The sequence below is a fragment of the Limulus polyphemus genome, unplaced genomic scaffold, assembly GCF_000517525.1.
Source record: "Limulus polyphemus unplaced genomic scaffold, Limulus_polyphemus-2.1.2 Scaffold661, whole genome shotgun sequence".
Taxonomy (NCBI): domain Eukaryota; kingdom Metazoa; phylum Arthropoda; class Merostomata; order Xiphosura; family Limulidae; genus Limulus; species Limulus polyphemus.
In genome coordinates, this window is record NW_013666271.1 from 137,935 (window position 1) to 160,102 (window position 22,168).

The 22,168-nt window shown below is 33.4% G+C and overlaps 1 protein-coding gene across 1 annotated transcript in view; it reads right to left on the minus strand.

Annotated features, from left to right (window-relative positions):
- Positions 1-22,168, minus strand: part of LOC106459790 (dual specificity testis-specific protein kinase 2-like) — a 68,060-nt gene that overhangs the window by 11,372 nt on the left and 34,520 nt on the right. Inside the window, exons 3-7 of the mRNA XM_013919450.2 lie at positions 20,619-20,740; positions 16,480-16,528; positions 6,491-6,640; positions 5,380-5,465; positions 4,125-4,209 (exon numbers count right to left, since the gene is read on the minus strand). Coding sequence (XP_013774904.1) covers positions 4,125-4,209; positions 5,380-5,465; positions 6,491-6,640; positions 16,480-16,528; positions 20,619-20,740 — 492 coding nt within the window. The remainder of the gene's footprint in view (positions 1-4,124; positions 4,210-5,379; positions 5,466-6,490; positions 6,641-16,479; positions 16,529-20,618; positions 20,741-22,168) is intronic.

Consider the following 22,168-nt stretch of genomic DNA (forward strand, 5'->3'; position numbering starts at 1 on the left):
ACTGAAATCCAAGTAGTTGTTTTCAAGATATAGCACTTTAACTTTGCTTTCATTATTTCAAAGGTGTGTTATATAAACTTCATGATAGCCTATTACAGGCCTTTCAGTTTTCAGAATGGTCAGAGTGGCAAAAACAAATCTTCCTATAAACCCAATGAAACTACAGGAATTATACAAAAATTATTTTATTACAAATATATCTTTTGTGTTTTTCTGGATTATTTTTACTATTTTATGGAATCTTTCATCTCATTTTCCAATGACGTGAAAAGATGGCAAGAAAACATCACTGTAAAATCTCCTTCAGTTGATTTAGCTTCAATGCATTCCTCTGGCAGTTGTAGAAAACAGATGTGTGCTTGAACTATTATTTTGTACTTTTTCAGTTTAATGATCATTGCTACTATAATGGAAATTTAATTTCTTTAACCATGTTACGAATGGTAATTAGTTGGCCTACTTATTTATGTGCTCTAATGTAAATCTACGGCAAATTTGGGATCTGTTTTCGAGGAATCCCTGTAAAAGTATTTTCACGAAATATCCAGGTTCCCTTAAGGGTTGGGTGAAAAGTTTTACCTTTGTGCAAACCTCATGGCTAAGACAATTCATTTGGTACCATTTATAAGTCAGTGCAGCCAGAAGTTCAGGAGGAGTTGTGTGACACAGACAGACACTGGATCTTATTATCTATATATGATGTTTCTGATTAAACCCCACTGTATTAGAGTAACTTTAATATGATGTTTCTTTCTGATAAAACTCCTCTCCATTAGAGTCACTTTTTTCTTATGTTTCTCTCTGATAAAATCCTACTGTATTAGAGTAACTTGATTATAATGATTCTTTCTGATAAAACTCTTCTCCATTAGAGTAAATTTTTCTTGTTTCTCTCTGATAAAACCCTGCTGTATTAGAGTAACTTGAATATGACAATTCTTTCTGATAAAACTCTTCTCCATTAGAGTAAATTTTTCTTGTTTCTCTCTGATAAAACCCTGCTGTATTAGAGTAACTTGATTATAATGATTCTTTCTGATAAAACTCTTCTCCATTAGAGTAAATTTTTCTTGTTTCTCTCTAATAAAACCCTGCTGTATTAGAGTAACTTGAATAAGACGATTCTTTCTGAAAAAACCTTATTGTATTGGAAAATCTATTTTTAAATGAACTTTAAAAAATGGTAACACAATATTTTGAGCCATTACTCTAACTCAGTTTAATCCATATTTATAAAAGTATGGTGATAAATTATCATTCATCATGCTAAAGAAATTGTCTAAGCCTTTCTGCATTTGGTTTGAAAAGGAGGAAAAGGAATTAACTTGAGAATAAAATCCTTATATTTAAAACTGATCATAGAGCTCTCTGTACCAAAGAATGTGTCACAACAGAATCATATTTTTGTAACAATACTGTACTTCCATATCAGCCGAATAGACTGCTACTAGCATTCTCAATTTTTTATTCCACCTTTATTATTTGTCAATTAATTAGCATTTTATTACAAAGCAAAGAATATTTTTTAAGAAGGGCTGATAATATACCCTTTTAACTAAAATCTAACTTAATAAACACAATTACCTCAGCCAAAGTTATCTTACAACATCAATTTATAGTCTACCAATGTTATATTCCTAGATGTTTATAAACCCATGCATTCATTCTTCTAACTGATATTTGATATATAAACCCGAGTGCCTTCTTATGCAACACATAGGCTAGATGGCCATGTGTGGCCCCTTGTGTGACACATGGGCTACATGGGCAGGTGTAACATCTTACACAACACATGGGCTAAAAAGGCCAGATCAGAGACTCCAATGTTTCAGGGACAGCTATACCTACTGACCAAATGAAGAGAAGTCAAGCAACAGCACCTGCTATCAAACAAGATTATTTTAGCCGTACAACAACTAACCAACTTCTGTCAAGATCTCATAAAACCACTACAGCTGTACCATACCACAAAATACTTACCCACTGAGAGACCAGAGCAACACAAGTAGGTCACTGATAACAATGTTTTAGGAGTATTACAAAATTCAACATGCACTGTGTATTCAGTAAAATAAACACACATTAAATTATGGTATCAAATATGGTATATAAAATGATAATTTCACAAACTACATTGAGAGCTACGACAGGCTGTGCATCAGAGAGAAAGAGTCATTATTTCAAACCCTGTCAGGATACTGTTGAAACATTACAATTTGAATTATTCACATGTATCTTTTACTGGGCTTACACCAAACCTTGGTGTACTATCTGGAAAGCTGGACCTTACAGTACATTAACCCTATTACTATGGGTATCCTTTACTGCACATGACACAAAGTTTTTGTGTCTTACATTCTTTTTGTTTATGTTATACCAACTAGTATAGCACAAAATATTAGCTAATAATCCATATTTTAATAGTATGTAAGTTTTAAGTTCTTAATTCTATAAAGCAATATTTAAAATATCCTGAATTTCCCCTAGTGTGACACATTTTCTCTAGGTATCTTCTGTTCTCTATTTTATCCACCACCCCTCCAGTAACTATGAAATTAAGTGTGAATTACTCTATAAAATCGTCATTGCTCAGACAAACCACAATTTTTATGGCCTTCAATTCTGTTAGGTTACAGAGCTATCAAATAGAAAATCAGACCCCTCCCTGCCACACCCACCTGTCACATCCTCTCTTTCAGGATTTGTTAATAGCTCACTCTTAAATTTAATTATATATTGCCTATAACCAATAGAAAGTGAAGGTTTTCATTTATAAAATGGCATATTATATTACATTGTACTATGAACATATAAGCATCAATTTCACTTACAATGCATGGTTCATTCTCATGGGAAAGTTAACAACTGCATTGGATGAATTTGTAACACATCTTGTCACATAGTTAGAAAGCCAGAAAGATTTTGAGAGTTAGGGAAAATTCTCTATTTTTTGCTTGTTATTAGTCTATGATCTTTGGTGCAATATTTAATTAAATAAAATTATTTACTGCATTACTACCATTAGTATAAAAAAAAATAGGGTTAAGTTTCATCGACAATTGACAACAAGAAAAAATAAGATTGGGTAAGTACTTTATTTCTTGTTTTCATGTTTATTCTTATCTATTATTATAAAAGTAATTAAAATGTAAAAATAAGGATCTCTTTAGGTTAGTTAAGGTTAGATTAGGTAAAATAAACAATAATAATATAATAAAAATATTTCATAAAGCATGTACACCAGCAGCAGCTTGTGGGTAATATAATTCGATAGTGTAACATGAGCTGCATGTTCCCCAAGTGATTTAGAACTTATAATGGTGTGAATACTAGTTAGACACAGTTCAAGTGGCAATAAAACAATAAAATTTAATTATAAACAGATGTATAATGTTATGAGTTTAAAGCTATTTAGGATAAACGAATATAGTTTCACACTACATTTGAAGTCATTCTAGAAAGAAAAAGAGGGTAATTTAGATTTTGTTTTTGGTGATTACATGGTCAGTCAAATTGACCAACCTTGTATAGAGTTAGGGAAGAGAAAATTACAGATAAAATATAAAATTTTAATGAAAACAAACATTTGAAATGTATTTCAAAGGTTTAAGATATTACGCATGAAATTGAGATTTTGAGATGAAGAAAAGTATTTTTAATCTAAAATAGGAAAATCACTTTACAAATACACTTTTCAAAACAAATACTCGATATATTCAAGGCCAAATCTATTTTTGGTTTTTTAAAAATACTTCATTAAAAAATAAGATTTTTTGTATGTGAAAGACTTATAATATTTACTGAAAGACTGCCAAATTTTGTGAAGATATACACACTATTCTAAAAGTTAGTATCAAATCTATAATGACTTTGAATGAGTACAAAGAGGTCACATGGTCAGTCAAATTGACTGAGCCCATTGTTGAGAGAGTTAACTGGTCCAAAATTCTTGGCATAACGTATTCAAATAGTTTCTACTGGAACTTTGGTGTAATTACAGTAACATTGAAGTATCTTATAATCTAATTCTTATTTTGTGAAACATCTTATTTTCCATAGTTTCAGTACTTCAGATGACTTTTATTTTTTCATGTTTGATTAATGTTAATTGTGATAAATCTCACCTTTTCATTGTACCACTCTCCCTTTAAGCACTCTGGCGCCATCCAGTAAGGAGAACCAACAATTGGAAGTCTGTGGGCCTGATCACTGAAAGAAACAAATGGATAAAAAACTTAACATGAATTTAAATTGTAACATGCATCTCTCTCTGTCCTAAACTTTATCTCTGATGCTTCCATTGTTTACACCATTCAAATACATGTTATACACCCTATTCTGACACCAGACAACTTTATTCTGATACCTCATAGTCTCTCTCTTACTTATTTTCATACTTATTACAAACAACAAAAGAGAAATTATACTCCATAACATGTTTATTACTCCAAGGTATGGTACAAGATTTCATAAGAAGCTAGTTCTTGGAAACTGAAATATATACATACTAGTCACTCGGTAAGATATATATAAATCCATTTCTTTGTGTTAGTAATAGATGGTATAGAACTATCTACATAGTCATTTGTTTGCAACTTCAGCTTTTCACATTCCACTAATTATGTTTCCTTTTTCTACATCTCACAAAGAAAAAGTGGTAATTAAACTGACTAGCTAATACAGAAAAGGGAGGAATATAATTGAGTTTGAGGTCAGAAATCATGGACTGATTATCTTCCATCAGAAGAACTGTTCATATAAGAATCTTTGTACTAAATTCTAAATGCTGTTAGTTGGAGATCAGTGTCAGAAATCTTGAGCTGATCATATTCCTTCAGAAGTGCTGTTTGTATACAATCTTTGTACTAAGTGTCAAATGCTGTGTTTGTAGTTTTTCAATTTCTAAGACACATGATCACAATAGAAATTAATATCTTCTGTTTAAAATATTCATGAATTATTGTAGATACTCAAAATATTATACACAACCTTAAATCATACGAAAATTCGCCTTAAAACAATCAAAATATCATACAAGAATAATGCCATAAAACTGATTTAACATATAGACAAAATGTACTGATTATAACATCATTTCCAGGTTTTCAGACCTAATGCATCTTTCATCACTAATTGTAATTTATATTGTAATTTATAAGAAATATTACAAAATTATTTAGCTAGCTAACGCTCAACAGGTTAAAATATGACATAAACAGTACAAAAGCTTTTTATTGTACAAAGAAATTCAGAAAACTACAACAAGATAATTACAAACCACTATTTGAAATGAAAGAAGTGTTTCAATGAAATCTAAAAATCCCTTTGAAAACACTTTTTTTCTTCTTCTTAAATTTCAAAGATACAAAATTTTCCCACCTTGCTTCATCTGGTATTCTTTCGGCTAAACCAAAGTCTCCTACAACAGCGGTCAGATTGGTGGCCTCTCTCTTGATAAGAACATTCTGCAAAAATCCACCAAACAAAAGAGTAAACTTAGCTCGCTCATCTTCACTGTTAAAATATCTGGTGTGATTTTATTATCTTAAATGAATGAAGTTATTAATCTGTATACATATTCGTAGAACTTTTGAAAGTTTATGATAACGTAAAATTTGGCTCTTGTAACCAGATATGCTCAGCTTTAGTGTGCTGCCATCTAGTGGGTTAACATGACACCGCTTTTAATGCATTCCAAAATAGGCTTGTTCATATTTACACACTGACACAGTAATCACGCAAATGTTGGCCTGATTTCTGTTGTTTTTTAACAGATGTTAAATGTTTAACTCTCTGGTAAGAGGGATACAGAGGAGGTTGTTATGACCTAACAAAACATTCCGAACTGATAACATCCAGATCTTTTACTGTTATGAAAACAGGAAATGTTCCAATGTTTTATACATTCGTAAGTCTAATAACATAAACGCGTTAATTAAATTACTTAATTTTCTAGCCCTTTCCATTTTGTGGTAAGTAGTCCTACGTTCAACATTAATATAATTTTCAACACGAGTCCGGGACGTTTGTGTTTGTAGTACACAACCACGGGAATCTTATTGGGAAGAAAGCCCACCCGGTGTGTTAGTCATAGTCTATAATAAGTTTGTAAACGGAGAATCCTAGAAACCTGGCACTTAAATTGCCAAGCTCTATTGAATTATTACCATTACTGCTCTTTAAAATTTATTTATATGTTCTGCATCCAAAATGAACTTCTTCAGTACTTAATCTATTTCAGAGCATGTTAACATACCTCTTTCATTACTTCGGAAATATTTAACAGTAACTCTCGATCATAAGCGAAAACCTATTGTAAATATACTTTTTATTAACGTTAATCAAGCCTTACTTAACCTTGCGTAATCAATGATAAATTCTATGTTTAGTTTTACGAATGAATTACTATAACTATTCAATAGCAGACAACATTCACAGTCAGTTCAATACAGTCATCAGTTTACTCTGTTAGAACATTACTTGACCATACCTTGGACGTCAGGTCACGATGGAAGACGCCTCTGGAGTGAAGATAGGTCATCCCACGGGCGATGTCCAACGCAATCTTCAGCCTTATTGTCCATGGAAGAATTTCATTCTTGTTAAGGTTTAACTGTTCTAGACTGCCTCCGTTGATATACTATAAACAAAAAATCAATCAATCGATGATGCCCTAATACTCAAATTTCATCATTGTTTTACAACTTAGAGATAAGAGAACAAGAATATAATCCAAGTTTCACTGAACATTTCTGAGAATGTGATAAGAAGCCTAAAGTAAATGTTTTACTTATTCCACACTTTAGAATCATGTAAAAGTTTATTTAACACTGTATTACTTATTTTATCACCATATTTTATTATTATTTTTAAATAACCAATTCGTTATTCAGAACAACAGGCGAGCCAGCATGCTAGTTCTCTTAATCCCGGAGAGGGCGGGTAGTCAGTTATATGAAATATAAATTCAAGATTACGTAACTGCCACCTATCATCACACACATTAATTAAAAATTTTACATTTTTTAAAATCTTAATATTTATATTGGCCAGATGAAACATGTTTTATTGAAATTAAACCAAACAAACTAATGTTCTTATCTTACTAATCAGAACTTTATAAATCGTTGACATGGTTGAAATATATCAACAACGTTCACGTGAAACTTGTATTTAAATCAGACCACCACGAAAACCTGAAATAACAGCTGTAACATTTACACGTTGTTCCAAGAAATCGGTCCCAACAATATCAGTTCTTTTAAGCTCCATATACAGTGCTACATAATATGCACTAATGTTAGAAACACTTTTTAGGATTACCGAAGATCAAGATTAAACTGAAAACGACAGTTTAAAAAAAAATTAGGCGTAAAAACTAATGGTTTCACTCTTTAATACACCTGTATTCCAAATCAGATACAAGATGTTGCTCTAGTTTAGGTCTCCGATTGACGACAGGCAGGCTACATGCCATTAGCACGCGTCTGTATATAGGTTAATGAAAAAACACTGCTTTATCTTGTACAATACGATCTGAACTTATCTTCTCCAAATGTACATAAAAAAAAAAATCAATTCAAAAATTGTTTTCAAGGCTCCTCTAATGGTAGAAAATCGACGTTTTTTCGCCCTTCCGAGATGTATGAGAAAGAGAAACTATAAAAGAAACAAAGTGCGTGATACGTAACCAATCGTCACATTTACGTTTTGAAGGCAAGTGGCAGATTTTAATATAACCAATCATATCAACACTAATGTTATAAAGTGCTAGCTTATAATATAACCATCTAATCATGCTATAAATACAATAATCATATCTAAAAAAATATGTTCGAAAATGGATGACAAGTGTGAATGCAACTGACCACATTCAGATTATTAAGGCAGGTGTCAGATTTGAACATAACCAGTGGCACTGATTATTAAGGCAGGTGTCAGATTTGAACATAACCAGTGGCACTGATTATTAAGGCAGGTGTCAGATTTGAACATAACCAGTGGCACTGATTATTAAGGCAGGTTTCAGATTTGATTCTATCTAGTGTACATGATAATAAACTTATTAACTTTAAAAAAGGTCTACTTTAAAAGAATTTCATTTGTTTTTAATACACAAATTCAGCTATACGAAACTTAGCTTCCTATACTCCAAGAATTGTAAAAGAATTAGAGACTCCTATCCATTGTGTGGAGCAGATATTTTACTTATCAAATAACGTAGTATATTCAGAAGTACTTCAATATGTTAAGAAATCACAACTCTAAAGGAAAGGAGAACACCGAGAAAAACTACGGAATAAAACAGTTTTTCGTTGTTTTCATACGGCAACACTATGTTTTCCAGGAAGTCATACGTACATGGTAATCGCATGTTCAGACGGGTTACTTTTATTCAAATCACGGTAAAGTATAACGACACTGACACGCGCGACTTGCGAAGTTGACACACGTGGTGTGCCAATACACTTACCAGATGACAGGAAGAACGAGTAAGGGTCTGTACTGTACACGTTAACTGAATTAATAGAAGCTAGTGAGGATATCATTTACGTGTTTTACTCGCGATTTATTGATGGAATGAAATTGGAATTTCAACCTCAAAAGCACTTCATGCGCACTGGGCTAAACGACCAGGTGAAATGCCCATAATTGTCCCTAAGGGCCGACACGAGGGTTTATTGTTGATTTCAAATATTTGTTCAAAGCTACTTAAGAAATATCTGCGTTAGCCGTCCCTAATTCTAAAATATTTACTTAAGGGAAGACAGCAACTCTTTGGTTACTCTTGTCTGATCGAATGTCGAGCTTTAACCGCATTTCTTATAACGCAAAGTGCGGAGCGCGTTTTTGCGACAAAGGACCGCAAACGATGAATTATTGGATTCGAAGTCCGAGCACGCTAACCACCAGATTATCAAAAACTGGTTATTGACACCATCGACAACAAAGCGAAAGTTGACACTAAAACAAAACACCGTTTTTCCATAAATAGTTATGGAAATACTGTCTTTGATGACCTTACTTACATTTGATTATAACTAATGGGATATTTGAAGCTTTCTTTAAAAAAACGAGCTGCAGCCATTATCTTTTAAACCACCTTTACATACAAATCCAGTATTATATATATAATACACTACCTTACTGTAAACATAAGTAATGCATTACATGTGTATATACAAACCCACTATCTTGTGTGTATATCGCGAACTTTGGCGTCTGTCTCCCGTTTGAAAAACTGCGCAGGCAGCCTGATCTCCTGATCGGGACGGTTGGACTAAACATCAACGTCCAAGACAACATTTCATGGTACGGAAGGGAGGAAGAGGTCTCAGAGTACCTGACCCTCCTAGGTCACAAGACCTAAAAGACATTTAAATCCCACACTAGTTAGAGACTAAAAATAATATTTTTCAAGAGTATTTAACGTAAAATTTGTTCGATCAGTCTCTAACTAGTGAAATATGTAACTTGCAGCAAAACACAAAATGTGATCGTAAAAACATACATGGACATTGCCCTGAAAGGGGTCGGAGCAAGTGCGGTTTACTCCGACCCTATGTGATCAGGCCACCTAATGTGGAAATTTAAATTCACCGTAAGTACATTAACTGGCACACTACAATGAAAATTTTATATAACAACATCGCATCGATCCTTCCGGCTATTCTAGTGTTTTGAAGCAGTCATCTGTTCTGGATGGGTTGTTTAGTTCCTGTATGAATTCTAGTGCTATTGTTTTTATAATGTTTATAATTGGCATGTCAGTGTTGTTTTCATTTTGCGCAGGCAGGCAAAGCTCAACATTCACTTTTGAAATGACGGGAGAACAGGCATGAATAATGCTGATGCTAAATTTTATTTCGCAAGCAGAAAATTTTACACTAAATTGTTAGGAATTAATCACACTATTATTGATGTTTCAAAACGTGACGTGATTTACCATATGTTATTGTTAAGCATTACTTTTCAAGGTGGGCGGTATAAGTATCTTAATGCAACACGTGTGTGTATATATACAAAGCCAGTATTGTGCATATAATACAATATTTTACTGAATACGTAAGTAATGCACGACATGTGCATATAAAACCCACTACTGCATTTATAAGCAATGCACGAAATACTTATAACCTATTCACATTTAAATAGTGTATTATATATTACACTAAACCTGTATATCACCCACTGCTTTACATGCTGTGTATAATAATATCTATGAAGTGTGAACTGTACAATATAAAATAAGCATTGTTTATTATACATGTTATAATAGCTTAAATTAAAAAAATGCGTTGTATATTAGACGTAACCTATGCAGTGACCCGTGCTTCATAAAATATGCATTGTGTATTATATATATTCTATGTAGCGTTACCCGTGTATTGTACTTTTCCAGGCCGACAAAATCTCAAATTTGCCAGGGTTAAGAAGTTTCTACGAAACGCCATATTTTTCTCGAACTGCGCACGTGAAACAGCCTCGGTGTTTAAATATATAGCATCTTGTCTAACTGACATAAATATTAAATTCTGGAACATGAAGTAAATGCAACGTATTGGAGGAAGTTTTCCACTGCCTTAGTTCACGTAAAACAATACCTTCTTGGCAAGCGACCAAGTACTTCTTAGTGCTTGGCAAGTAACTCTTGGATCGAGCGGAGTAAATTTAAATTTAGAATAAAAATATTTCTATAAAACTGTATTGTGCCTTGATTCTGTAACACACGTTGGATATACAGTAAGGCTTACTTAGTGTGAACAGTTACTTTAAAAACCGTACGATTAATAATGTATGTTTATTTCCTCTAGGCCTTGCTACATCTACTCTGTGGGGAGGTGAAACGAAAATAACCCAAGCTCGTGGGCTGCGGAGCACGTGAACATACCGTGGATTCTCTCGTATGAGGAACTAGCACACACGAATAACCCCATCTATTCCAAAACTTCAACAAATCAATAAAGGATGGAAACGACCAGATGCCGACTGGATCAGAAAGAGGTCAAAGAACTCTAAGATCTGGATGGTGATGTAGGTTCATCTTAATGATGCCCAAGATATTTGTCGAATCAATACATCCCACAAATTCGTTCAATAATAAAAAAAATTAAATACATAATATCATGGCACAAGAAATGACATATAAATCGTGTATCATCACATAAATAAAAAATCATACAGCTTAATAGACACGTATAAACTTACACATCTACAAGTCCTGCAATATTCTAAATTGGATCTAATGAAGATTCCCTATCTAAACAATAAAGAAAAAGATCTCTGAGGTTCACAATCGATGTTAACAAACGTATATAACTCAAAGGAACTAGAACTCAATAAATTATTTCAACTACTTTCGTTAGGGGGCGCTCATAATAGAAATTTTAAATTATATCACAGGCTACATTCAATACCATCACGTTTGGCACAATAATCAAGATTGATAATTTGTTAAGTTCGAAGTTTTATCTTTTACAACGTAACTACCACAAAAAAGCATCAACATCTTAAAAAGTTCGATGTTTTGGAGATTTGGCAAAGCTACACGGAGTTAACCTGCTCAATGCCGTTCCTAAATTTGAACTGATAGGCTACTAGGGAAGGCAGCTAGTCAACAACACCCACCACCAACACTTGAACTGCTCTAATACAACAGTGGGATTTGACGGTCCCTTTTATAACGTACCCACAACTCAAAAAGCGGAACGCGATTTTGCAGCACCGGGACAAATTCAAGAAGAGAAAACCTATTTATTTCTTTAGCAATTAAACAACACTAGTCAACAACACCCACCACCATCACCTGAACTACTCTAATACAACAGTGGGATTTGACGGTCCCTCTTATAACGTACCCACAACTCAAAAAGCGAACGCGATTTTGCAGCACCGGCACAAATTCAATAAGAGAAAACCTATTTATTTATTTAGCAATTAAACAACACTAGTCAACAACACCCACCACCATCACCTGAACTACTCTAATACAACAGTGGGATTTGACGGTCCCTTTTATAACGTACCCACAACTCAAAAAGCGGAACGCGATTTTGCAGCACCGGGACAAATTCAATAAGAGAAAACCTATTTATTTATTTAGTAATTAAATAACACTAAAGGCTATATCACATAATATTTACTGCCCGTCTTTTTTCCATGTAGTATCAAAACAGATAAACCGTTGTTTTAACTCGTTTAATGGTAGATTGGTTGTCTTTCAAATTCTCTAGATATAAAATACATCAAGCTGAACCTATGCTTGTGCCAAAGGTCGTTTCGTTATAATCAGGGACTACATGAAGGTAAAAAAAAAGATCAAGTCAGAGAAACTGTACATAAGTATGTACTTTACGAATGAAACGTATACTAACAGTGTTGATGAAAACACCATCAACTAGGAATAAAACTGCAAAAACTGACACATCTTGTCTATTTTCATTGAAATAAAAAAACAGAAAAATTCGTCAGATATTTCTTTGTTGTTGTAAGTAAAGTTGAAGCATGAAGACTCCGAGAGAGAAGAAAGAGAAAATAACAGTATTTTTTAACGTAATATACCCCAGGATTTAGTCCCTCAAGACTTGTACATAAATATGGCCAAGTAAAGCTAAACCGGTTGTTGTAATCAGTAAACGGGCAGAAAACAAAAATAATCATATCCCATTGCTATAAAACTGTCCTACAACCACAAAAACGTAAAACATAATCAGATACAAATATTTTGTTTTAACTTACTTTGTAGGCCATCTGCGGTCGTCATAAATATATATATATATATATATATATATATATATATATATATATAAGATTTTTCGTGTGTGCCAACATATACAAAAACTTGGCACACATACATGTCACCGAAGACCCAAAAAATGTGTTTGTTTTTCCTTCAAGCACAAAGCTGCAACATGGGCTATCTACGTTGTGCCCACTGCAAGGATCAAAATTTGAATTTAACACTCTAAAAGTCCTCAAGTTTGCCGTCGAGCCACACCAGTGGGGCCAGAAATACTTTTTGAAGTTCCGATTGCAACCACCAGGAGCACGTAAACTTTAAATATGGATATACAAAACAAAACGTCAACTTGACTAAAACATAAGCCCCAGATATTATCTTCGTGGATTTTTAAATATTAGCTGGATCTATGTATAATTAACTTTTCGATTTTTAAAACTTAAAGTATTTTTTGTATTTTGAACCTGGTCAGCTTATATCAGTAAGTACAGTAACTTAATTAGTAAGACTGCTTAAAATTTTTTCTTTCGTTTTTAACATAAAATCCATCACAAAATATTGCTATAAAACCTCCATAGCGTTTGAAAGTTAGTAAGGGCTAATGGCGACACCGTTCCTTTTATCAAGTGTGGATCAAACCAATTCCTGAACGCTGGTTTTGGTAATAAAAAGTTCATGGCAAGCTAAACAAAGAAAGATGCAATGGTTGTAAGAAATGGACATTAACCATTTTCGAACCTGTGTCCAATGACCTTTGTACACGGGTCAAGTTTAAGCTGGTTAATTTATTTACAAAGCGTGAGAGATCTGCGCAACTATCAAGTACATTCTGTTGCTTGAGTTCCCCGAAAGATGTTTTTATGTTAACCATCAAAATGTTGATCTTGTCGATTAACGAAAGCAAGAATTTCCAATTCGTTTATCTTCTAGTAAACTTTACTGGAAGAAAAATAATATTCATTCTCGATTCACATCGAATCTTCTTCAGAATGTTTATTCAATTACTTCGTTTTTTACTGATGTCTAAATAAATAACTGTATCGTCAGCATGTAAGATCTACTACGTAATCTTAACGTATTCCATATGCTTTACATCCCCAGCGATGTTCTGTACACAATTAACGTTGCATCTAAACTAAACCCATGCGCAGCGCCCACAGAACGTGATTCATCACTTCGGAAAAAAATAAAGGAAACGTGCATTATAATACATTACATTAAGTACCATGTTATTTTAAGTACATAATATATTATAAACGTCCAAGGCTGTAGTGTCAGAGGTCATGTTTTACTCATTCGATCACTTCCGTGTCATTGTTTCTTCATCTCTGGAACCCATTAACGGACCCCACACTTAAAGATGTACCTTTTTTACATACCTTCTTGAAAATACAGGCAAGATGGTATGTAAAAAATCATTGTATGCCATAGTAAGCAAAACCTTAACCACTAACATATTTTTATCACATTTCTGCCAGATACTGTTAAAACTTTTAAGGTCAAAGTTAACAATTTACGATAAGAAGACTGAGACAATGTACAATGTATCAGGTCTCCCACTTCTACATTACAACGCAGATCGAACATGCAAGTTATGACCAATTTTATGGTGTTAAAAATGTTGTTCTCTATTTTAACCTTCACAATAAAATAATTACTGAAATTATTCATTACCCCCTACACACACCCCCAAATCAAACCTGGAAGACAGTCACCGAAATAAACAATTTTTACATAAAATAAACTAAAGCTCGTTATCATTACAATAAAGACAATAATGTCACTGTATTACCCCTTAAAATGGATCGGGGCAAAAACATTACCCCCTTACAAGTAAAATAATTAATATATATAGATAGATACATACATGTGAAACTAACAACAGAAAGTGTCTACATTTAGTATTTATTTAAAAAAATTTTTATCTATATAAAGAATCAGTTCGTATCTGATACTGTTTCTATGTCAACAATAAATTGAAGAATCTTTGATTCTATAAAAAAAACATTTTTTGTTTTCTTTCTACACATACTCGTTTCTCATTTTCTGGTGTTAGCCGATATCTGTTTATAGAAAATGAATATCAGTTGGGTAACGATGTCATACAGTGGCTAACCCTGGGTATCTTCAAGGTATTTTTTATGGCTTTTATATTTATAAACGTGTAACGAGTTTTGTACAAGTACCCACTGTTAACGGTAGACCTTTTGGAAAGGTGTTATCTGTAAAGTGTTCATTACTGACCGACATAAACGTTCAAGCAAAACATTTTCTGACATTTACTGCTTTCTAAGTACGTGCATAAGTTATTATACATATACTTGGGCTCCATATAAGTATTCAATTTTACTGACTTTCTTCAGTAATTACGAACATATTACAAATTGCACGACATCACGATAAAACGACTAAATTTGTTTGTTGTTAAACACAAAGCAACAAATGGGAATCAAAACCCGGTTTTTAGCGTCATAAGCCTTCGGACTTTCCGCTGAGCCACGGGGAGGGGGGGGGGGAGGATCAGAAATTTAAAAATCCAGTGGTGGTAAAAAACTTATAATTATAAAGCTATGCAAAGAATTCTGTGTAGTTCAAAATCAAAATTTGAGGGATAACAAAAGATAAAAGACAAAGTAATACATGTATGGCTACAAACGATGTCTTAAACGACACGCATATGTGAGGACAAGAACTACATTTTCTGCTATCCTAGTGGTAAAAATAACGCGAGGTGTTCAACTGTGCCACAACTGCAAATAAGAAACTAAAGAGAGACAGATTAGAAAATTCTCCTTCTCTCTTTTCTTTTTTTACTTCTCACGTGAATATCGTAGCTGCGCCAAATAAAAGATCATTTATTTTGATCAATCCTTTACGGACCAGATGTAACCATAAACTGCAGATGTACAGTTGATTTATTTAAAAATTAAATAAACATCACACTACCAATTTAAAATGGCGTTATCATTTACCTTCGTAACAACAATAATGAAAGGTTGGCTCAAGTTCCTCTTACGATTCGGTCCAGCCGCCTCCATGTTAACTCAAACCTTGGCCAAAAAAGTGTATCAGTGGGACCAGTTTAAATCGGGTCAAATAATGCAAAACTTGTTTCTTGGTGGAACTATAAATGTCTAACAAATTATTGCAAGGCTTTCACGCTCTGTCAATTTTATGTTTATTCACACCCACAAACATATATACATAAATACAATGATGTAATAAAACAATAAATTTTCGCATTATTTTATCATTAAAAACCAACGAGAATTCTTAAAATACCCGTTTAACGCCTCTCTGTTCTTCATCCTCCCCCAAAAGTATATATTTAAGTCGCAAGAAGTATATGTACAGGTACATCCTCATTTCATTACTGCACATTAAAATATTATCCTCAAATTTCCTACCACTACTGCTCGCTTTCTTAGTTAACTGAAGAATTTATTTTTTGTTTTTGCAGAAAAGCTTACAAGCCTTGAAATGACAAGTAATTGGACAATTATACTCAATTTTCCTTATCTAAAGAATTAACCTAATCGTGGTATAACGACAACTCACCATTTCTAGAAACATCAAACTCAAATACAGAAGAGCACACTAGCTATTATGTTTCACTGACTCAATAAAGGTAATTGGTCAGAATTACATTAAAATAGTTATTCATTACAACAGGCTTGACTACTATACTAAATCGTGAATTGCTACACTACGCTACGAGATTAAATTCACGAGAAACGTACCTCAGTCAGAGCATGTAGCTGTCCTTCGTGAACACACACTCCCATGAACCTATAGAAAAAAAAGAAACAAAATTAAACAGTTTTTCCACAAACGTGTCACTTTTACTGATCTCTATATCAGCTTTAAGCGTTCTTTGAAACATTATATTCTTTCTCTAAGAGAAGAAAGGTTACGTAAACTTTACAATACGTATACAGTTAATTAAAGATTCATAGTGGACTGACAGTCAATCTTAATGAATCATCTACAACAAGAACCAGATTTTTAAGAAGATATACAGGAGGAAGATTCAATATAAAACCTTTGTTGCAGTCTACAGTGACCAATAGGGAGGCATTCCATAAAAATATGTATACAGAAAAATTAAACTACATAACGTCAATTACTATAATAACCAAAACAGGAACAGGTTGTCAAAATACGTACAATGGAGAAAGGCTCGTTACAGACACCTTAGTATTCACTATAATAACCAATGGAGAACCAGGTCACAACACTGTCTACAGAAGAAGTATTCACAGGCCAAACAATAGAAACCAGGTTATAATAAAAAGCAAGAGTTTGTCTACCACAATAATCAATGTACTAAAAATAATAACATAAAAACCCTCCTTGAGCAATGGAATGCCCGTTACAAATAACAGTAAGTTTCATCGAACTACAGCTAATAATCCAAAGCCTATTGTCATTTGTTAGGGTCAAGTCTCAATAGTTGGGTCTAAAAAGCTGATTTCAGCGTCAAACTGCACAATGAACTATCTGCGCTGCATAAGCAGCGGGGATTGGGTCCCGTATTTTATCGTTTAAGCCATCAAATTTATCGCTGAGTCACCAATGGCCAGGTGTATCACACGAATATAAAAGTATACCTGGAAAGCAGAAACGAACACAACAACATGGAAGTCTGATGCTGCCCGGATTTGAAGAACTGTATCTCGTGGTTAACGGTACAATGAACAAACTGATCATAACGTGCACTTACTTAATCTGAATATTTGAAACTTACCGATCAATAGTTCGTATTCACTTTTTCATCTAGATCTAACAAATAATGGATAAAAACCTAAAATCGACGTTCAATTCACCTATTATTGGTACTTCCTAAATTCCAAACTACAGAAGACAAATAACCTACGTTATTAGGTCATAAAATAATAAATTCACCGTTTTCTCTATGATACACTCGAATGGTGACCAATTAACGGGTAATGTACATCTCTCTCTCTCTCTCTAGTGTCTAGATTCTGAAATATGCTAACTTGTATAAATTAACCTCTTTTTTTTATATATATAGCACTTTGTGTAATAAGTATAAGAGACAGACTTCTATTTATAAGTTCTTTATGAAATGTAATCAGACACTTTGTGTCTAATTAATTAACACTGCATACCCACGAAAAAAAGAAACGGAAAATCGACCCGAAATTACAATATTTTATTTAATCTCAAACATCACAATACAAGAACGACAAAAAAAAATGTAACGGAAAATAAACAAACTGTCAATTTTTGACACGTTAGGAGTTTAAGAATAAAATGATACTTCGAAACTGTTGGTTGGCCTGACACTGAACACCAGTCCTCGTTCCAATCTTGTTTAGTTGCTGCAATGTTTATCCGCAAGTAAATATATTGAGCTTAAAAATATATTTATTAGTGATATTATTTCTGTTAAAACATACTGTTCACTGGAAATACCGTCGCGATAAAAATGCACAGTATATTATAATGTTCCTAATCTAAACTATATTAATGGAAAATAATACGAATCGATACCAAAAACTACGACCGTGAGACGACCTTTGGATATCTATTCCGTAAACAACACGAGCTCCCTTCTGGCGACGATCCAACTATGGCATTCCAAGGGCAACATATGTAAATTAAACCAAACAGTCTTGCGTGACACAGCCCGTTACGAACTTCTCCACCTTGATACACTCAATCCAAATGCTCCATTTTGTATACAATGATGACCATAAATCATATTTTTGAAGTTGGTACACTTAATATGATTGACACTTACGTGTAAATATGGTTTGGTTTTGAATTTCACGAAAAGCTACTCGAGGACTATCTGCGCTAATTTAGCAGTGACAGACTAGGAGAAAGGTAGCTAGTCAACACCACCCACCACAAACTCTTGGACTACTCTTTTACCAATGAATAGTGGGATTGAACGTCACATTACAACGGCTAAAATGGCAAGCATGTTCATTGAACGGGAATTCGAGCCCGTGACTCTCAAATTGTGAGTCGAGCGCCCTAATCACCAGGCCATACTAGGCCTACTACACAGTTATAACCTTTCGTTAGTTCGTCTTAAAATAACTACAGAATAACGTTTTAAAAGGTTAATTTTTATATACGAACCTGCTGCTTCGAACAAAACACCGAACGTCATTGTTCGACACAATGCCAACGCGGATACATCGATTAAAATCGGATTAGGAAAAAAAAACTTCTTGTAAATGAAAAACAACGTATTAAATGTAGGTAAATAGAACCTGGATATTGGGGAAAATGCGTGTGTAAAAACGTAAACGTACCAACTACAGAAACTGGAGTTCTGTTGGGACTGTTGACGTTAATTCCAAATGCCCTTTTCTCCACGCTCTGTTTGTGATCTTAATCACATATATGACATTAAGTTCTACAGCAGACACTTCCCAATCAGGTTTTACAAAAAGCAGTGGTTTAGTTTATTTCCGATCACACCATAATCGCTCGTTAATGTGCACAACACGTGATTCAGCACTCCATCCTTGTTGTTTTAAAACAATTTAATCCAAAATTCTTTTTACAAAATTGCTAGTTCGAGAAAATCAAAAAGAATTTCAATAAACGCACGTTTTCATAGGAGGGAGATATCAGGGGGTTAAAACACTACTGAAAAGCTAGAAGCTCGAAATTACACACTTCCCATACTTTGAAATTCCGATAGAATTCATATGAACTCTGTGCAATGGCTTTTAAACTCATTCTTAAAGCATTTATACATCAAATTGCTTGTATTTCCATGCTTTCTGTGGTTCCCTAAACGTAAGAATCCCAACAAAAAAGGAATCAGAAATTCTACCAATATAACAATAATCCCACTAACTACATCTGGAGTGACTTAGTAGAATTATACATGTATAATTTCACATATTATCATTTTTGTTTGGTTAGTTCTTTACACTGAGTATTCTATCAGGTTAAAAACTAATTATGCAAAATGTGGACCCACCTAATAATGAACGATATAAAAACAAGATGATATTCAAAGGGTTTAAAACATAAGCCAGTATATGGTTTTCTAATTTCAATTTTACGCGTATCAAATTTATTGTTATTGCACTCCTCGGAAAAGCTGGAAATTGGTTAGTGATGGACAATGATTCAAAGAGTCCCACTACTTTAAAAAAAAAAACAAGGTCAAGTAAGTTAAACCTCTACGAATTGAAATGTGCTCGAACAAAAATACACACTGAAAGTTCATTGTACTGACACACACACAGATCATAAGAAGTTAAATGCTAATCACTTACATCATCATTATCTGCCTTGCGGATAGAGATGTGCAGTGACGTCAGTTCTTTTTAAGAAAAGTCAAAAACGTATTTCGATCATCTTGATTTTGTAATTTCACCCTACTTATTAGCCAACTTCGCAGAGTTCCTTGTAGGCGTGAGTCTAACACGTAAATATATATAGGGTGAACCAAGATAATAGAGTCCCTATGTATATAATATTCTTAAATCAGCACTCCGCAACAGCAGTTCTCACAACGAAATAAACCTCTCTGAACTGACCATTCTTAGTCACGTTCATGTTTAGTGTTACATGGTTGGAGAATAAACTTCTTCTATGTAAGGTCTATGAATTCCTACTCTTTTTGGATCTCTGATTTTTATTTATTGTCTTGCAAATCCATTACTAAATATACAACGATATTTACAGATATATTCTATTGTCTTGAACATTATACAAAATAAAAACAATGATTATGGTACATCTTACACACACATCCATTATAACATGTCTGGCACAGAACATTATACAAAATAAAAACATGATTATGGTACATCTTACACACACACACATATCCATTATAACATGACTGGCACATAACATTATTACAAAATCATCACCACACCTGAGAATGTTAGGATGAGACAGTCGATTCATCAGCTGAACCTCACGAAGCATGTTCTGCCGGTTGCTAAAAGACGTATTCATTTTGAGTACCATCACTTGACCCGTAGTTCGGTGAGTTACCTGCAAATAAAGATAACAATTACGTATAAAAACGAAGGCAAGATTCGCATATAAATGTGTGTGTGTGTGTGTATATATATATCAATTCTAATAACATATGACATTAGCAACATTGAGATAATTTCACTGTATTCATGACTTTCTGTTTTGTGATTCATTTGAATTAATTAGCAAACTATGTGTAACACAACACGATTAACTACACATACATTTCCTGTATACCAATTTACACTATGGTAAAAAAAAGTTTAACCATTAAGTTTCATAGCTAACAGAAGTAGTCACATCGTATACGGTTTAATGTTACATATATGTATTATTCAGAAACTATACTACGTACTTATTAAGATATACTATATACCCAGAATAAGCTTCTTTGGTGTCATTTCCTGTTCATCCTAAGTGCTTTGGTCTACAATGTTTTTCCAGACGAAGCAGAAAATGACCCCAGTCCGTTCCATTCCGTCCAAGCGGCTTAAAATAATTGTAAACACTAAAATACCGTCCACTAAATTTTTTCTCAGTAAATGTTTTTACGCTAGGATCTGCTGGTCTATTGTTGATGCTGTGAAGTGATAGCACCTCATTCAGAACACTCTTAAATACGTTTCTTTAAATAAAAACTGACAATAATCACAATTCACTTGTTTAATCTGGTTCGTATCATAATATTCATGATGATACATATAAATAGCACTTTAGACTACTACTACTACCTCTGTCGTATCCCAGTCAGCCTGATGAGCCCTGTTATAAGGCCTCGTCCACACTGGGTATAGGAGATGCAGTGTGGTTGACATATTATAACGTATTCTTATTTGCTTTCAATCATGGTTCTTATAATTACTAATGTAGTTTTCTCCTGTTGAACAAGACTAGTATCCTGATTCTCCAGTTCTTGTGAATGATATCAAAGTTAATTAAAATCAAAATAAAAAATAATATAATAATAATCAGTGTTAAAATTTAAAAAAATAAATTGAATACTACTGTATTTTCAATTCTTACCATCAAAATCGGACTTGTAAACGACTTAAATACAAATTGACAATAATTATAATTTAAGTTCTTAATATTGTTCAAATATTGACAGTCATTATTAATCAAGATTCATGATATATTTATCAAATAAGCATTAAGAAGTTTTTCGCAAAATCCACTGTAAATCCCAGACGTCACCTTAAAGTCATATCGGATAATGCCTGTGGTAATAACTCCTAAATGCGTTGGGAATATTCCATCTACCAGACAAAATCCAAATGCTGATGTTAAACTAGTTAGTAATCATGGAAAATCAATTAAGGGTATGGAGTTGAGTGCTTACACCCACAATGTCACAACTCCTTACTGCCTTTCACTGTGTATATATATGTGTGTGTGTGTGTGTGTGTGTGTGTGTGTGTGTGTGTGTGTGTGTGTGTGTGTGTA